General features: G+C 34.6%; 1 protein-coding gene across 1 annotated transcript in view; it reads left to right on the forward strand.

Annotated features, from left to right (window-relative positions):
- The window catches only part of PPP2R5A (protein phosphatase 2 regulatory subunit B'alpha), a 66407-nt gene that overhangs the window by 23300 nt on the left and 23822 nt on the right, over positions 1-19285 (forward strand). Inside the window, exons 2-3 of the mRNA XM_040446397.1 lie at positions 10480-10676; positions 13733-13834. Of these exons, the coding sequence (XP_040302331.1) occupies positions 10480-10676; positions 13733-13834 (299 nt within the window). The remainder of the gene's footprint in view (positions 1-10479; positions 10677-13732; positions 13835-19285) is intronic.

The raw sequence follows: 19285 nt of genomic DNA on the forward strand, positions 1-19285 counted from the left end.
TGCTTTCCAGTGTGGTTGAATGTCATTTCATATGTTTATTGATCATTTATGTTTCATGTGCTCTTTTCTATAGATTTGTCTTTTTCTTATTGATTTATAGATGTTCTTTTGTGAATTCTGGATGCCAGTCCACAGTTGGTTATAAAATTAAATATTTCACACTTTACCTAGTCACGTTTAGTCTTTTAGTTCTCTAAAAGAATTAATTTTTATAAATGGTGTGAAGGAGGGATCTAATTTTTTTTTCCATATGAATAACCAATGGTCCTACCATAATTTATTAAATTAAAAAATTCACTACTGACATTAAAAAAACCCAACTCTATTATATATTAATCTTCTGTATATGTACCCTAGTATATTCCTAGGTACCTTATTTTTTTCTTTTCCAGTGGTCTTTTTGTCTATTCCTGTCTCAAGTCGTGTAGTTTTAATCACTATATGTAGTAAGGTTAGTCTTCCCTTCTTCATCTTAAATATCAGCTTGGCTATTCTTGGCTCTTCATTTTTCCTGATGAATTTTAAGAGCAACTCTTCAGGTTCCAACAAAACACTCTGTCAATTGAGTGCAGCATCATGTTACAATCCAAAATGCTTTCTCTGTATAGATTGAGGAAGATGTCTTCTCATCCATGAATAATTCTATATCTCTGTTATTTATTTCTTTTATATATTTCATAAAAGTTTTGTAATTGTCTTCATAAAAGTCTTTCTTGTCTTTTGTTAGATCTCTCAAATTACTTGCCCCGGGAACCCAGTCAACATATTGTGAGGAAGGTTAGGCCACATGGAGAGGTCACATGTGGTGTTTCTGGCACTAGCCCCTGCTAGACCTTCATTCAAAAGCCTGAATTAACTATCAACACATATACGAGTGATTTAGCCTTCACAGATTTCTCCCTCTAAGTTTTCTAGTTTTCTAGCTGAGGCCTTAGACTTCATGGAACAGAGATAAGTTGTCCCTGCTATGTTCTGTCTGAATCTCTGACTTAAAAAAACTGTGATAGATAATTATTGTTTCAAGCCACTAAATTTGGAATGATTTGTTACTAAGCAATAGAAAATTAAAACACCAGACATCATTCTGATAATGATCTGGCTTCTCCTGTAGGTCTGCCTAAGGAACACATAACTGGAATATTCTAATATGGTACATGGAGGAATAATTTCCCATCACAAATTAATAAATTGGCATTTATTACTAAGTCATGAACTTAGCTAATTTACATTTGTACTGTATATGATTTAGTGGTACAGTTTTCCTAAATAAGTTTTACAAACTGACACTAAAGAGTATAGTTAAAACTTTTTCACCACATTTTCTTAAAGATTCTAATTTAATCTTCAAAAAATTTTTACAAAGTTTGCTAATATCAGACGAATTAGTGTAGTCAACCAGAGTATATACCCAACTACATAGGCATTATTTTTCTCAAATAGGTTATTCTATGAAACATGAGACCTCTTGTGACTCTGATTCTTTTTAGAAAGAACCAGTCATAGAAGTCACATAGTCTCACTTTTATGGCCTTTAGTTGGAAGTCACGTAGCTTCACTTCTGCAGTACTGAAACTGTTCCCTAGAAGCAAGTGACTAAGTCTAGCCCACATTTCATAGGAGAAATAAACACGTTTTGAAGAGAGGGGTGTTAGATAATTTGTGGACAAAAAAAATTTTTTTTAATTTTTTTCAACGTTTTTATTTATTTTTGAGACAGGGAGAGACAGAGCATGAACAGGGGAGGGTCAGAGAGAGGGAGACACAGAATCCGAAACAGGCTCCAGGCTCCGAGCTGTCAGCACAGAGCCTGACGCGGGGCTCGAACTCACGGACCGTGAGATCATGACCTGAGCCAAAGTCGGACGCTCAACCGACTGAGCCACCCAGGCGCCCCTGTGGACAAAATTTAAAACTACTACACTTGCTAAGCATGAAATTAGAACAAAGGAAATTTTATAAATAATGGTATTAGGCAAAAATATCTTAGTTCTCTCATAGCAGGGGAGATAGTCGTGTTTGATGGCTCCGGTAGACTTGAAATCCTTTGGCTAAAGTTTTTTCTCATTGGTTAGTGTTTAGGTAAGCACTGACTTTATTTGCTTCTGAAGAGGATGAAGAATGAGAATGGTAGAGTCCATTCCAACCAGTGCACGTAAAACAGGAAACTTCAGGTATCATTATAAATGGAACATGGGATATAAAAGCGGGCATAATGGGAAATGAAGTTGGAAAGGTGGTGCCACTCACTTTCTCCTCCTCTTCTTTCACCCTCAACCTTAGTCATCTTTACATTATTACATTTTTAAGGTTGGTAACATTTTCTGTACCACAGTTAAGATTTTTGTAAATTGTAATTCTTAAAGTTGAAAGTGAGTGAAGGCTTATGTTGTTGACTATATAGGCTTCAGAGCCACATAATGTAATTACATTTCCTTATACAGTTTTTTTTAAGTATTTAGAAACTGGAGTTTCTAATTGTGTCTCTTTTTCTTTCCTTGTACTTTTAACATACTCTTAAGTTTTCCTTCAGTTTTCCATGCAATATGATATCCTGTTGATCTTCCTGTAGGCAAAACTCTCATAAGGCTTTATTCCTCCTGTTCTGAATGGCTCAGTTGCTCTCTAGGACTTAATTGCTTTTCTGGATTGTTTTCCCCTATTCCTGGATTCCATTTTTTCTCTTTTTCCTTTATTGCTGCATCATGTCCTCAGGTAATTTCTTAAGAAAGGTTGTGAGGGTGCTAAGTTTTCCAAGTGTTTTTATATCTGAAAATGCCTTTATTGAATCCTTATACTTTATTGATTGTTGGCTAGTTAACACAGTTCTAGATTGGCATTAGAATTTGAATGATATAGCCCCATTATCTTCTTGCGTCATCTTGGATATCTGTCTCTGGTTCTTTTGTGAGTTAATTAAAAAAAATTTTTTTTATTTATTTTTGAGAGAGAAAGAGAGACAGTGTAAGCAAGGGAGGGGCTGAGAGAGGGAAACAGAACAGGCTCCAGGCTCCCAGCTGTCAGCAGAGCCCATCGCGGGGCTGGAACTCACAAACCTGGAGATCTTGACCTGAACCGAAGTCAGGTGCTCAACCAACTGACCCACCCAGGCACCCCAACTTTTTTTTTTTTTTTTTAATTTGAAAGCGTTCAGTCTTTTCTCCTGGGCATTTGAAATTTCAAAGTGATATGCTAAATTAACCCATTGTTTGGCCTCTTTTTTTTGTTTATTTAGTTTTCTTTCATGTTTCAAGGCTTTACTTGAATGTCTGGTGATCCTTTATTTTCTATTAAAATTAGTGAATTTTAAAAAATCACTTTAGAAGTTGGATGGAGGTTCACTCACTGCCTGCTTTTGTTTAGAGTAATTGGTCAGGGAACTAACTAGTAAAAGCTAGAATTTTTCTCTGGGACAATTGAGTTGCTTTGCCCACCCTTTTTTCTTTTTTTTTTTTTTTTTTTTTTTTTTTTGGCCTGGAGCATGAATGCTTGACTGACTTTTGGATTGAGATGGTAGACTGTTCAGTACATGCAGATTTATATAATCTCCTATTTTCAGCTCATGTCTTAATCCCATCCTCTATTTCACCAGGTATTTCTAATCCAGAGTTCTGTGGGAACCTTATCTGTAATTCCCTGTTTATTCTAGAATGTGGCTTCCTGCTTTTTGGTTTTGTCAGTTACCACTTCTTCATGTACTTTGAGTTTTCCAGAAATTTGTTGAAGTCTTTTGCCTAAAGGCCCATTCTTTCTCTTTGTTATTGTGGGTTTACACACACACACACACACACACACACACACACAGAGCTATATTCTGTTGTGGGTTTTTTTTAGTTGTATTTAAACAATTTTTTTAAATGTTCATTTATTTTTGAGAGAGAGCGAGCAAGTGTGAGCAGGGGAAGGGCAGAGAGAGAGGGAGACACAGAATCCAAAGCAGACTCCAAGCTCTGAGCTGTCAGCCCAGAGCCTGATACGCGGCCAAACTCTTAAGCCCTGAGATCATGACCTGAGCGGAAGTCGGAGGCTAAACCCACTGAGCCACCCAGGTGCCCCAGTCTTATTTTAGAATGAAAGGGAAGAGATAAATTTGCCATCTTTAACTAATATACATTGTGAATCTGTAAGTGGGTAAGGATTTAGAATATAGCTATTAGAGGAACAGTTGATAGATATTTCAAAGACTGTGGTCTTATATGTACTTTTTCTTGCATTCTAGGTGATTTGAATCCTGTTTGCATTACAGATTTATTTTGTGATCTTGGACATGCTTTGTAGTGTGCCCTCTTAGAGTACATGTTGTAAAGCAGTCGTTTTCAAACCTTTTTTGACTGCAAACTATAATAAGAGACACATTTTACAGGGGGCACCCGGGTGGCTCAGTCGGTTAAGTGTCTGACACTTGGTTTCAGCTCAGGTCATGATCTCATGGTTTGTGGGATTGAGCCCTGTGTCAGACTCCATGCTGGCAACATGGAGCCTGCTTGGGCTTTTCTCTTTCTGCCCCTCTCCCGCTCGTGCTATCTCTGTCTCTCTCAAAATAAATCAACTTTAAAAAAAACACATTTTACTTTACTACTCAGTACTCATACTGAGACACGTTGATATTTTATATATATTTTAAAATTCTAGTCATGACCCACTAAAATGATCTTACTACCCAGCAGTAAGTAGATTGCCATTCACACCTTGATAAACAGTTCTCTAGAGCAGTATTTCTTTTTTTTCCGATTTTTTATTTTAAGTTTATTTATTTACTTATTTTGAGAAAAAGAGAGAGCAGGGGAGAGGCAGAGAAAGAGGGAAAGAGAATCCCAAGCAGGCTCTGAGCTGTCAGCACAGAGCCGAATGCTTAACTGTTGGAGCCACCCAGGTGCCCCTAGAGCAACATTTCTTAAAGTGTGAGTCAGATACATCTTCATGTTGGGTGTTGAAAAAAAAACTTAAGCATTTAGAGATAAATAGGGAAACCTGATAGGGCTTTTGTGAGTTTTCAAAGTTGTATTAATAATTCTTCAAAGATTAAATGCCTCCCTTCCCTAGAGTTGTGTTGATTCTCCTTCTGCCTAAGACTTCTACAGTACTGAAAATTTTTTAGTGGGATCAAATTTCAGTCATAACAAAATGAAGAGAGTTAAGATGCATTTGAAAAACTCATCTTCCAGGCAAGTTTAAACCAATTATGTATTTTTCAAGGCAAAAAGCACATCTGTTTTTAAATAATTCTTTGATTCGTGCAGTTTTTCTTATATCTTCCGTAATTTTCTTTTTTTTTTTAATTTTTTTTTAACGTTTTATTTATTTTTGAGACAGAGAGAGACAGAGCATGAACGGGGGAGGGGCAGAGAGAGAGGGAGACACAGAATCGGAAGCAGGCTCCAGGCTCCGAGCCATCAGCCCAGAGCCCGACGCGGGGCTCGAACTCATGATCCGCGAGATCGTGACCTGAGCTGAAGTTGGACGCTCAACCAACTGAGCCACCCAGGCGCCCCAGATCTTCCATAATTTTCATGCAGAGCTTGTTTTATTGGGGACTTAGTAAAGAGCACTTTTAGGAAATCCTTAGTTCTCTGATATTTTTGAAGAGATAAATGTAGGTCATAATATTTTTTTAGGTCATAATATTTTTAAATTGTAATCAAATTTCTTTGACAATTTAAAGACTTAAAGCATTTAAAACTGTTGAACGCGATACACTATGATAATAATTACTGGTAATAATTTCTAGTCTGAATTGCTCCCAAGTAAATACTTAGGGAGACCAAAATATACGAAAAGATTTATGAATAGGACTGGTTTTTCTCTTCATTTAAATGGCAGTCACCAGGATCTTAAATACTCATCCTTTATTTGTTCCTGATTTATTTACAAATTTTAGAAGAAATTAATAATCCACTTGAAATAGATACATGTCAGGGGCACTTCTCTTGACTTTGGCTCAGGTCATGATCTCACCATTTGTGATATTGAGCCCCCCATTGGGCTCTGCACTGACAGTGTGGAACCTGCTTGGGATCCTCTCTCCTGTCTCTGTCCCTCCCCTGGTTGTGTATGCTCGCTGCACTTTCTCTCTCTCTCTAAATGAAATTTTAAAAAAAAATGGATACATGTTATTATTTCAAGAAGACCTGCTTTAAACTGCTGGAGCAAAAATTTGGGGTCTCTTGTGTAATTAATTTCAAGTTGACTAAGCAAATACTGTGTTGTACTCAGGATGATGTGTAACAGTTAACAGTGTGTGCATCTATCATTCCAGTTGCTGTATGGCGTAGTACTCTAAGGTGTTCTGAATTTTTCCTGTGAACTTGTATGTTTCTGCAGGTGTTTTTATTTTTAAACCACTAAGTGAAATTCTCATAGAAGACATCAGTGAATATTGCAGATAGAGAATCCTAAGGAAAAAAGCTATCACCATTGGAATCGGAATGGACATTATCCACATTGAAAATGGCGAATGGATAATTAACATTAGCCCAGTAAAAATAACTAAGTTCGAACAATACATGACATTACTGCCTAAATGTTAAGACATTGCCAAACTGAAATATCATTGAGTATAACAGACTTCATTTGGAAGCATTCTTATAAATGGTGAAGTTAAAGTATAAAGTCACCGATATAGATTTTGTCAGCACTTTTTACATTAGCAAAGAGAATTATTACACGTTCTTTTTCTCACAAGTTGTCATTCATATTTATGAAGTATAGCCAGAATATAGTCTGATCTTTTTTCAACTTATTGAAATATATTTTCTGCTTTTTTTTTTCTTACTAGAAAATTCAGTGTAAATTGTGTTTTGTAGAGACACCTGAGTTGGGACATAATAAACATCAACAAGTACAATATATTTCATAGCTTCTTTTTTTTTAAAATTTTTTTTTTTAACGTTTATTTATTTTTGAGACAGACAGAGCATGAACGGGGAAGGGTCAGAGAGAGGGAGACACAGAATCTGAAACAGGCTCCAGGCCCTGAGCTGTCAGCACAGAGCCCGACGCAGGGCTCGAACTCGCAAACCGCGAGATCATGACCTGAGCCGAAGTCAGCCGCTTAACCAACTGAGCCACCCAGGCGCCCCTATTTCATAGCTTCTTGATGAAAACCGTAATCATCTTTTCTTACTAGGATAACCATTATAAAAATGTTTTTAATCTACGTAAAGATGTTGCATGTCATGTACCTAGCAGTTTGTAATCCCTTGAAGACAGGAAGTCATCTCTAACTTTCAGAACTAAGTTAGAAGTTTTTATTATTTAAAAAAATCTTTTTTACCTGTTTGTTTATTTTTGAAGGAGAGAGAGAGAGAAACAGAGCATGAGTGGGGGAGGGGCAGAGAGAGAGAGGGAGACACAGAATCTAAAGCAGGCTCCAGACTCCGAGCTGTCAGCACAGAGTCAGATGTGGGGCTCGAACCCACGAACTGTGATATCATGACCTGAGCCGAAGTTGGACCCTTAACCAACTGAGCCACCCAGGTGCCCCAGAACTAAGGACTGTTTTGAAAGTTAAGTTAGGGTTAGGTGGGAAAGGATTTTTCTTTTCTCTAATACCTAAAAAAAATTGAGGACTGGAAATGTCTATTTTAACTCAGAGCCAAAGGAGTTGAAATGTTAACTTTTCTAAATATTTCTAATGTTTGGGAAGATCCAGATGTGACCTATCCTGTTTAAGCATTAGGTAATGCTGAGATAAAATACTGGAGAAGAAAAAATAAATTCAAATAAATCTTTAAGTTAAGAAATGGATTACTGAATGGAGAAGCTATGAAAAACACCAATTTTTCTATAGAGAAGACTCTTATGAGTTAGGTGCCCAGAAAATGAAACTTCTTTTTGTAACATATTGCTGAATCTACTACTATTTACCAGTCCTAAAAATCATTTGTGTCTTCTAACATGTTAGCCAGAGGCTTCTCCTTTTTTATTCCAACTTTGAAATATATTCACTCAACTTCATGATCATTATCTCGTTTAATCCATTTAAATCACCATCAAGGTAGGTTGTTGATAAAAATGGTCATTACTATAAATTCTTAAGCATAGACATGATGTAGTAATTTATTGATACCACTTTTGATATCCAGCAGAAATTTTGAACTTAATTCTGTAGCCTGTTTTTCAGTGCATAGTCTTTATTCCGCAAATTTAAGAGTTTTTTTCAAGCATCAAATATATGTTTGTTGACTTCTTATATACCCTACACTATGATATAAAAGAAATAAAAAGAAAACTTGTTCAGTGAATGATCCTTGCCTTTATGGAATCTGAAATCTTTTGGTGGGTGATAAAAGAAATACTCATTAAATACAGACTTAAACATAATGCATACTCAACTCTATGATTGAGACTGAGTACTGTAGATGTTCAGAGAAGGGAGGGATCACTGTGTTCTGACCTACTTACTACCTAAGGGAAATTTTGTGGAGAATGTGAGATTTAATTTTATTCTTGGAGGGTGAGTGAAACATAGGGGAGGAAATCTGGTAAGGTATATCAGGTAGGGAAGAGTTTGAGCAGACACATGGCCTTTGAGGAACAAGAAAGGCAGTGATTTCCTGTTGAGTTGGTAGTGGGAGGAAAAGGAGAATTAGTTAGGGCTGGACCACATAGTGAAATGGGATATTGTATGAGTTTTTGTATTAAAAGGAAAAAATAGCTTAAAAATATTTTAAAAACTCTGTCAGAACTGAGTTAGCTTGTAAAGGTACGACACCTATTTCCCTATATTCCCCATCAGTATAATGGGGAATCTTTATGTATAATCTTTATGTATAATCTTTATGTATAATTATACATAAAGATCTAATATATGTTATAATAAAGATATAAAGTGGGGCACCTGGGTGGCTCAGTCGGTTGAGCATCCGACTTCAGCTCAGGTTATGATCTCATAGTTCGTGAGTTTGGGCCCCACGTCAGGCTCTGTGCTGGCATCTCAGAGCCTGGAGCCTGCTTCGGATTCTGTCTCCCTCTCTCTCTGCCCTCCCCCAGTTGCGCTCTGTCTCTCTCTGCCTCTCAAAAATAAATAAAAATAATTTAAAAAAAATTAAAAACATATAAAGTTATACAATGAGGATATAGATATCTTTACAAATAGATAAAGGTATTACTGAGAAACTGAAAAAAACGTATGGGGATTTCCTATACAGTATCAGTTGAGAAGGATTCTTCCAGCTCAAATAATCACCCCTTCTCTAGTGTGTAACACATACCCAATCTAACAAGTTTAGCGTAATTGGGAAGCTTACAAAAAGCAGAGGTATTATTCATCTTCTACTTTTTCAAATTAAGTATATTAAGTAGGTGCATATGAGGTTTTTTTTTTTAATTTAATCCCCCTAATTAAGAAACTTAAATAATTGAGCTAATTGAAGGTCCTTGTTTACAGATGTGAAAGTTCAGAATTGAAATTTTGTTGTTTTTTGAATGTTGGAAACAAAAGGATTTAATACATATGTTAGACTCAAATCAATATAATGTGTCCATAGTTTTGTAAATAAGTAGAAAATAAAACAAGAAACATTTACTGAATGCCTATTGTGTGCCAGATACTGTTCTAGATATAAGAGGTGGTGGGGTGTGGGGAGAGGGACAGACAGAGATAGAGATAAAAATAACACTTGTTTCCCGTCTTTGGGGGCCTTGCAGTCTAGGAATGTTGTACATGTAAAACATAATTGCCACATAGAACAAAAAATGTTACAGTAGGTAACTTAGGTACAAACCTAAGATACATTTGGGTAAAAGGGGATTAACCAATTTAGCTTTAGTGTCCTAGAGTTTCTGAGGGGAATATGTTTCTGCTGAAACTTAATAAATGGGGAGGGTTCCCAGGGTGGGAATGTGGGAAAAGAACATTCCAGGCAAAGGAAATTGTAAAATCTCACAAGTCGAGGGAATATGGTTTAACCAAAGGGTTACATGCTGCAAAGTGTTGAGAGTTGATTGTTGACAACAGGCAGCTGAATTTTGTACACAAGTTTGAGTTTCAATTTGTAATTTTTGGAGAATCATTGAAAAGTATTGAGTGTGATCAGATTGATTTTCTGTTTAGCACAATTTTTAGCTTTTGAGGTAGTTTAGAAGGTAAATCAGGAGTTGTAGTAGTTATGGGACCAGGCAAGAGGAGTAGTTAGGATATCATTGCTGTAATTTAGATGATGGAAGGTGAGGATAATTAAAATGGCAGTGAGAATGACCAAAAAAAGGGTAGATTCCAGATATGTTAAACAGAATCAATAACATATAATGGTTGATTATGGGTAGTAAGAGAGGAAGAAAAGTCCATTGTGGATCCTGGTTTCTGGCATGAATGATGAGATTAGATGGGTGAATTTCTCATGATTTTTTTTTTCTTCACTAGATTCTTGAGAGAAGTTTTTTTATTTTATGTGTGTGAATAGCATCTATAAAATTAATAAGCTTATTAAAGGTAATTTCTGAGTAGGTTATTTCTAAGTTTTTCTTTATTTTTATTTATAGATGCCACTTCCAATGAACAACAAGAGCTTTTCTGTCAGAAGTTGCAGCAGTGTTGTATACTGTTTGATTTCATGGACTCTGTTTCAGACTTGAAGAGCAAAGAAATTAAAAGGGCAACACTGAATGAACTGGTTGAGTATGTTTCAACTAATCGTGGTGTAATTGTTGAATCAGCGTATTCTGATATAGTAAAAATGGTAAGCCTTCTAGACTTAAGTTCCTCAGATTTCTATAAATTCAAGTAAGATCTGAGGTGTAATTTTGAATTACTGAGACTGATTTTTAATAAATATACAATAATCAGTGTACTCAATGTTTTTTAACTAGTCCATTTGAAAGATTATCCATTCATTCCACTGATGCTGTCTTATAATAGTTCAATGGCTGGTGGCTGTCATATTGCATAGTGCAGATCCAGAGCTTAGGAGAAACATGTAGGTTTAAGATTATACAGATTGATAGGTGATTGTCATAGAGCTGAATTGTCACTAAGGGAGGATGTCTAAAGTGCAGAGAGAGAAGACCAATGAAAAACTATTGGACTCCACATTTCAGCAGGGTAGGTAAAGGAGTCAGGTCTTAAAAAATGTATTTATTTAGACTATTTTAATATATTTATAGATTCAATAGCACTTGAATTTTAATAAAAACTCAGGACCTTTAAAAAGGTAAATAACTAAGTTTATGAAGTCTCTGAAGAATAGATTACTGCCAACTTTATTAAGGTAAGGTTGTTTAGGATACTAATAATTCAACCTTATTCTCCATCAAACAGTAAAGTTTGTTTAGGATTTGCGATTTTTGTATTTTGGTGCATAGTACCAAAATACAAAAAATGTAGTCGGAGTAATTAGAGAGTCACTGAATACATAATTGAAGCTTAGATGTTACCAGGGTATAGAAGGTTATAACAAGTATAATTTGTAGTTGTCTTCATTTCCTTCCCCTTGGCTAATATATGTTCTGGGGGAAGAACAAATTGTGTAGGAAAGTTTAATTTGGCCCCGTTATACTAGTTGAGTTTTTTTTTCATCGCATTTGCACCAGAAAATTTGGGATGATTTTTTTGTGTTGTTTTTTTTTTTTCAAAAATGAAAAGCCTTAAAGAAGTTTTTTTTTGTTTTTTTAATGTTATTTTTATTTTTTTATTTTATTTTTAAAATATAATTTATTGTCAAATTGGCTTACATCCAACACCCAGTGCTCCTTAAAGAAGTTTTAAAAGATTAGCTATACAAGGAACATTAATCAAAATGCAGATTGCTTCCTAGACTCTCAGTAGACTGTAAAAATTAAGTGACAGTTTGAAAACAGAAGTATTAAATACTGATAAACTCATTTTGTTTTGTGTTTTGTGTTTATCATTTAAAATATGTTCAGGGGAAAAAACAGTATTTCCATTTTACTGATTGGTAAATCAGATGGTTTGTATTCGGGAATTTTAAAGATCCTGGAAAAAGGTACTTTATTTTAATCTCTGTAAAGTTACTGACTTGAGTGCCTGCTAAGTCAGTTGGTAGAGCATGCGACTTTTGATCTTGGGGTTGTGAGTTTGAGCCCCATGTTGGGTATAAAGATTACCTAAAGTTATTGACTTGAATATTTTAGGTATTCAAATATTTAGATATCAGAAGTACTCAAATGTTTGAGTCAGTTTATTCTATACTAATAAATTCTGGGATTTAATTTCTTTCTCCAAGAAAAAAAGGTGTGTGTGTTTTTCTTTCTTTCTTTTTTTGTTTTTTGTTTTTTAACTTCTGGGTACTTAATTTCTAGACAAGCATGACGCCAACTCATGCTGTTGGCCCTATAAAGCTCTTATGTATATTTGTTATATATAGTTAATTTTATTGGTGGCACAACAAAGTTAACTTTTTCTTTTACTGCCAATAATAAGTATGATCTCAAAGGCAAATTATGCCCTCTGAATGGGATATATTTCCTTTTCATGTTTTATCTGTGACTTTATGCCATTCTTTGTGAAATTGATATCTGTCAAACTATTCTGCCCTCATGTACTGGCTTTGAGTTCTAGCAGATTAAATTCTAGGTTATTACTTTCTAAGTCTTACGGTTATAGTAATTGACTGGAAGCAGTTATTTGGCTGACCATAGATGCCACTTCATAAGAATAGTTGGAAATTTGCACCACCTATGACCTCTTGTCTCATCCTTTATTCCCCAGATAGTTTATTTCAGGTGACCAACTTCTTAATAGTATGGCCTTAAGTGTTTGCTAAATAAACCATGTGGTTTCTCAGTTGTTCATCATTCTTCAAAGATTAGCACCACAGTCTAACCTTTGCTAAAGAGCAAAGATGTGTTAGTTTACCTTGGTGCTAAGACAGTGTGAATGATGAAATTTTAAATATTGTATTTCATTGAATCTGAAATGAAGAGTCAGCATCCTGATTTTAGAGAGATTAATATGTTTAAAAAAAAAAAAGGCTCAGGGGCACCTGGGTGGCTAAGTTGGTTAAGTGTACAACTTCAGCTCAGGTCATGATCTCATGGTTTGTGAGTTCGAGCCCCGCATAATGCTCTCTACTGACAGTGCAGCGCCTGCTTGGGATTCTCTGTCGCTCTCTTTCTGCCCCTCCCCAGCTTGTGCTCTCTCTCTCTCTCTCTCTCAAAAATAAATAAACATTAAAAAATAAATAAAAATTAAAAAGGCTCAGAATAGATGAAATACATTAAATCACCAGTGGGATATTATAAACTATGTCCGTAATAGCACTGAGGGTATTCTGCCCTCCTACCCCTCTTCCTTAGTGTTGTGTGTATGTATAAGAATGGAGATCTTTTATCAAATTCTTTTGGATTGTAAGGTAAGTAAATGGCTGGATTAGAATATAGAGGGAATTGTAGAAAGATGAAAAGGATCAAGTTAGGGATAGGTAGACTTAGGAACTTCATGGTTTTCTCCCCAGAATTCCCTTCCTCCCTTTTTTTTTTTTTTTTTTTTTTATTTTCCGTTTAAGCAAAACTTGGGAAAGAACAACTTGTAATTTAAGGAAGAGGAATCCAGAGGTAATCTGTAATCTTTAGCAGGTTGGCATTTGAAGAAGTCATAGTTATGGGATAGAAAAAAGAGAAACAAATACCTGACTTCTTCATATCTTGATGAGGTTTACAGGTTTTGAACTAGGCTTATAGTCACAACTTTTTTCTTAAAGTTATCTTTAAAATATTTCATTTTACATTGTTTAGTTGTACAACAAAGAGTATAAATCTAAATTCGTTTTCTTTACAGATCAGTGCTAACATCTTCCGTACTCTTCCTCCAAGTGATAATCCAGATTTTGATCCAGAAGAGGATGAACCCACGCTTGAGGCCTCTTGGCCTCACATACAAGTATGAAACATAATTATATATTGACAGTTTTTACATTTATGATATTCTGCTGAAATCATGGCTGTTCTCTTTTAGATCTGAGTGTCTATGGAAAACATTTGACTTTTAGTATGTTTGCTCATCATTTTCTTTTCCCCAAAATATTGTATTTCACTTTTTTTGAGGTAAAATACACTTAACATTTATCATTTAAACCATTTTAAAGTGTACTACTCGTGGCATTAACTCCATTCATAATGCTGTGCAGCCATTACCACTGTCTAGTTCTAGAACTTTTTTATCACCCCAAATGGAAGCCCCATTCACATTAGCAGTCACTTCCCATTCCCCTATTCTCACAGTTCCTGACAACTCCTAATCTACCTTCTGTCTTTATGGCTTTACCTGTTCTGAATATTTAATATAAATGAAATCGTATCATATATGGCCTTCTGTGTCTGGATTCTTTTATTTAACATAGTATTTTTAAAGTTCATCAGTGTTGTTGCCTGTGTCCATACCTCATTCTTTTTAATGACTGAATGATATTTCCTTTTCTGGATATACCATATTTTGTTTATCCATTAATCAATTGATGGGTGTTTTGGCTTATTGTAATGAGAACTGTTATGAACATTCACGTACAAGTTTTTGTTTTAACAGGTTTCCCATAAATTTTGATAAGTTGTGTTTTTGTTTTCATTCACCTCAAAATAAATTCTAATTTTCCTGTGATTTCTTCTGTATTACTAAGGAATGTGTTTACTTGTTACATATTTGTGATTGCCACATTTCTTTCTGTTACTGATTTCTAATTATTTCATGGTAGTTGGAGAATATACTTTGAATGTTTTTAATGCTTTTAAGTTTATTGAAGCTTGTATTAGAGCCTCACATACAGTATATTCTGGAGAATGTTTCATGTGTGCTTGAGAAGAATGTATTCTGTTGTTGGGTAGAGCATACTGTAGAAATCTGTTAGGTCTAATTGGTTTATAATGTGATTCAAGTCCTCTTTTTCTTTTTTAATCTTTTATTCTACTCATTATTGAAAGTAAGATACAAAGTTTCTAACTTATTGTTGAATTTTATATTTCTCTCTTTAGTTCTGTCAGGTTTTGCTTCATGTATTTCAGGGCCCTATTATTAGCTGCTTATGTTTATAATTGTTATATCTTTTGTATGTATTGTCCTTATTATAACTCTAGATGGTTTCTTAAATTTATTTTGTCTGTTATTAGTGTAGGCACTCCAGCTCTCTTTTGGTTACTGTTTGCATGATATATCTTCTCCAGTCCTTTTCCTTTTAATCAGTTCCTTTGAATATACATTTTGTCTTGATAAAGTTGGATCATGTTTTTGTAATCAGTTTTGACAGTCTTTGCCTTTTGACTGGAGTGTTTAATCCATTTACAGTTAATATAATTGCAGATAAGGTAGGATTTACATCTGCCATTTTGCTATTTCTATATGTTGTATGCCTTTTTGTTTCTCTACTCTCCATTACTGCCTTTTATATTAAATAGGTATTTGCTAGGGTACCATTTTTAATTCCCTTGTTTTTTTAACTGTATTTTTTATTTTCTTAGTAGTTACCCTGAGGATTACAGTTAGCATCTTAAAACAATCTGTTTTGGTTGAATACCACTAATTTCAGTAGTATATAAAATTTTGGTCCAATATACCTCCATTCCCTCCCCCACCTCCTTTGTGGTATTATTTGTGGTATTGTCATACAAATTAGATCTTTACACATGCCCACCAATACAATTTTGTAATTATTGTTTTATGTGATTGTCTTGTAGAGCAGTAGAATAAATGAGTTATAAATAAAATTCATTTATGCTTTTATGTTATGTATGGTTGACCCTTGAACATCATGAGTTTAAACTGCATGAGTCTGCTTATGTGCAGATTTTTTTGATACCGTACAGTACTGTAAATGTATTATCTCTTCTTTACAATATTAAAAAAAAATTTTAATTCCAGTATACTTAACCTACAGTGTTATATTAGTTTTTGGTATACAGTATAGTGATTCAACAATTCTGTGCCTTACACAGTGCTCACTGTGATAAGTTTACTCTTAATCCCCTTCACCTGTTTCACCCATCCCCCCCATCCACCTCCCCTCTGGCAACCATCAGCTTGTTCTCAATAGTTAAGATCTGTCTTTTGGTTTGTCTCTTATTTTCTTTGTTCTGTTGTTTTGTTTCTTAAATTTCACATGTGAATGAAATTTTATGGTATTTGTCTTTCTCTAATTACTTCATTTAGCATTATACTCTCTAGATCCATTCATGTTGTTGCAAATGGCAAGATTTCATTCTTTTTTATATATTTTGTATATTCCATCGTGTATATATACCACATCTTCTTCATCCATATTCTGTATTCATTTATCAGTGGACACTTGGTCTGCTTCCATAATTGGCTATTCTGAATAATGCTGCGATAAACATAGGAGTGCCTATATCTTTTCAAATTAGTGTCTTCCTATTCTTTGGGTAAAAATACCCAGTAGTACAATCACCAGATTGTAGGGTAGTTCTATTTTTATTTTTTTGAGGAACTTCCATACTGTTTTCCATAGTGACTGCACCAGTTTGCACTCTCCCTTATGATATTCTTAACATTTTTTCTCCAGCTTACATAAGTTTTAAGAATACGGTATATAATATTTATAACATACAAAGTACATGTTAATCAGTTCTGTTACCAGTAAGGCTTGCTGTCAGCAGTAGGCTATTAGTAGCTAAATTTAGGGGGAGTCCAGAGTTACATGTGGATTTTTGACTGAGTCGGGGTGGGGAGGGTCAGTGCCCTTAACCCCTGCATTACTCAAGGTTCACCTGTACTTACCTTTACCTGTGCTCTTTATTTCTTCTTGTGGGTATCCTTTCATTTCTTCCTGAGGGGTACCCTTTAGTATTTCTTGTAGAGCGGGTCTGTTAGTGAATTCTCTCAGTGTTTGTTTATCTGGGAATGTTTTAATTTCCCCTTCATTTTTGAAGGAGAGTTTTGCTGGATATAGAATTCTTGGCTTAACTACCCTTTTCCTTCAACACTTAGAAGATGTCATCCCACGGGTCTTCTGGTGTCCCTTGTTTTCTGATGACAAGTCAGTTGTTATTTAGGACTTCATATGTGTGATGTTGTTTTTTTCTTGATGCTTTGAATATTTTCTGTTTTTAATTTCTGTCACTTTTGATTATGATTTGTGTAGATGTGGATCTCTTTGGCTCTATTCTACTTGGAGTTCATTGAGCTCCAGTAAGAGTTTTTGTGTAATTAATATTTTTCATCAAGTTTGAGTTGGTTTTAGCTATTACCTCTTCAGATATTTTTTCTTCCTCTTTCTCCTCTCTGAGACTCCCAATATGTGTGTGTATGTTGGTATGACTGAAGGTGTCCCTCAGATCTCTGAAGCTCTGTTCCTTTTTTGTTCATTCTTTTTTTCTTTCTGCCCCTCAAACTGAATAATCTCTACTGATCTACCTTCACATTCACTTATTCTTATGCAGCTCAAATTGTTTTGGGTTGTTTTTATGGGTCAGCAAGTTCACCAAGTTCACTTTGACATTTCAGAAGTCTCTCTGGAGCATGTCTTTTTAGTTGAGACTAAGAAAGGGATAGTCTTCTTGACCTAAATGCCATTGTGTGACAGTTCACTCCTCAGAGTCATTGGAAAATTGGTAGTAAAAACTTCTTATGTAGGCAGGATCAGTTCTTCCATTAAACCTTCCCTGTTTCTGTCTAGCTCTAACTACTTCATTTAAACATCCCCCCCCCTCAAATATGTGGCTTTAATATAATGTCATCTAGAGTTCACTCAGTAAAATCACATTGACACTACCTCAGTTGATACTTTAGTACTAGAACTCTTTAGAATAGGATTCAGGGTAGATTGTCTTACAATACTTACAAACTGTTAACAAAGATTCCATTATAGCCATAAACTATACTCATATGTGTTTAGTGTTTCTTTTGCACATGCTTTTATATATCTAGTCTTTATGATCATTTATTTTTGTTCCCCCAAATGTCTCATTAAAATATTCTGAGAATATTTAGATGCACTTACTTTTTAAAATAAGCAAGGCTCTGAGGGAGAAAGTAAAAGTTCAAAGGATTCTTGCCTAATGCCTCAGATAATGTTTATATTTTAAAAATAATATTAATGACCTGAAATCTGCAGGCAAACACAGTGATGGGTTTTTCTAGAGAATTTAATGTATGTGTCTACATATGATCAATGGTACTCATTTATAACACTGTTGATCATGATTAGCTAATTAGAGCAATACAAATGACTACTGAGCACTTACCATGTTTCAGAGATAGTGGCAACTGCTTTATATACCCATCTTATCTAATCCTTTTGGTAACACCATAATATTGTTCATTTTATAGATAAGCTTAGATGAAGCTAGAAGAGATTAAGAATCCTGCCCAAGTTTATAAAAATAGTAAGTGGCAGAATTAGGTTTATAACTCAAGTATTACTCCAAAGTACTTGCTCTTAATTTTTAAAAGCTTTACTGCCTCTCCTAAATATAGTCTATGGCCCTAAAATAAATACATACCAATTTTTAATGAGGTTTAATTCATACCTTTTTAGCTTCATTATAACACCAGTAAAACAAATCTTCCAAATAATTCAACTGGCCATTCTTTTTCTTTTTTAGCCCTCATAAGTGAGTTTTTAAAAGTGTAATTATACAGGTACAGATATGCCTTGGTTAAAGGTAACAAAAGTTTATATATACAAATTCTAACAAGTAAGAGAATTATTATCATTACAAAGCATGGTAAATCAAAATGATTCTGGTGACAGACCTCTACTTAAATCATAGTTTTGATACTCTTCTACCTATATGACCTTAGTTAGGCTGCTTAACTCTTTTGCCTCCTCCTTTATGAAACTGGGATAAATAAGGATTCTTTAAGGATTGAATGGGATAATGTTTGCACAGAACCTAGCACAGTTTTTTTAAACTGTATGTTTTTCTTTTCTCTCCCCTTGTTTTCTTAAAAGATAATTACTTTTGGTATGTGGGAAGAAGTATATTTTTGCTCTTATTGTTGCCTTTATGCTGATAACCTTTATATGATACCCTGGGTTCTTTCTCTTGTAGCTAGTTTATTGCTTTCCTAGAATTAACAATACTGAAATGATTAAGTAGTCTCTTCCCTAACTTCCATTCTTCTCTAGCATATAACATAAAGTAATATCCTTTTACTTTCACAGTAAATACTTGCATAACAATTGAAAGCTTCTACTTTCCATACACTCTTCTCCATCCTCTCCCCCAACTTTATATTTTTATTATTGTATAATACCTATGTGGTTAGAACATGTAACTAATTGTATATTACTATTCTGTCACCTTTATGCCCATTGTTTGTTCTTAGCTCTACAGGTAAAATATTTAATCTTACCATCGATCCTTATGTCAAAGTTCCTCCGAT

This window comes from Herpailurus yagouaroundi, unplaced genomic scaffold, assembly GCF_014898765.1.
Source record: "Herpailurus yagouaroundi ecotype Mexico unplaced genomic scaffold, PumYag 195, whole genome shotgun sequence".
In the NCBI taxonomy this organism is placed as follows: Eukaryota; Metazoa; Chordata; class Mammalia; order Carnivora; family Felidae; genus Herpailurus; species Herpailurus yagouaroundi.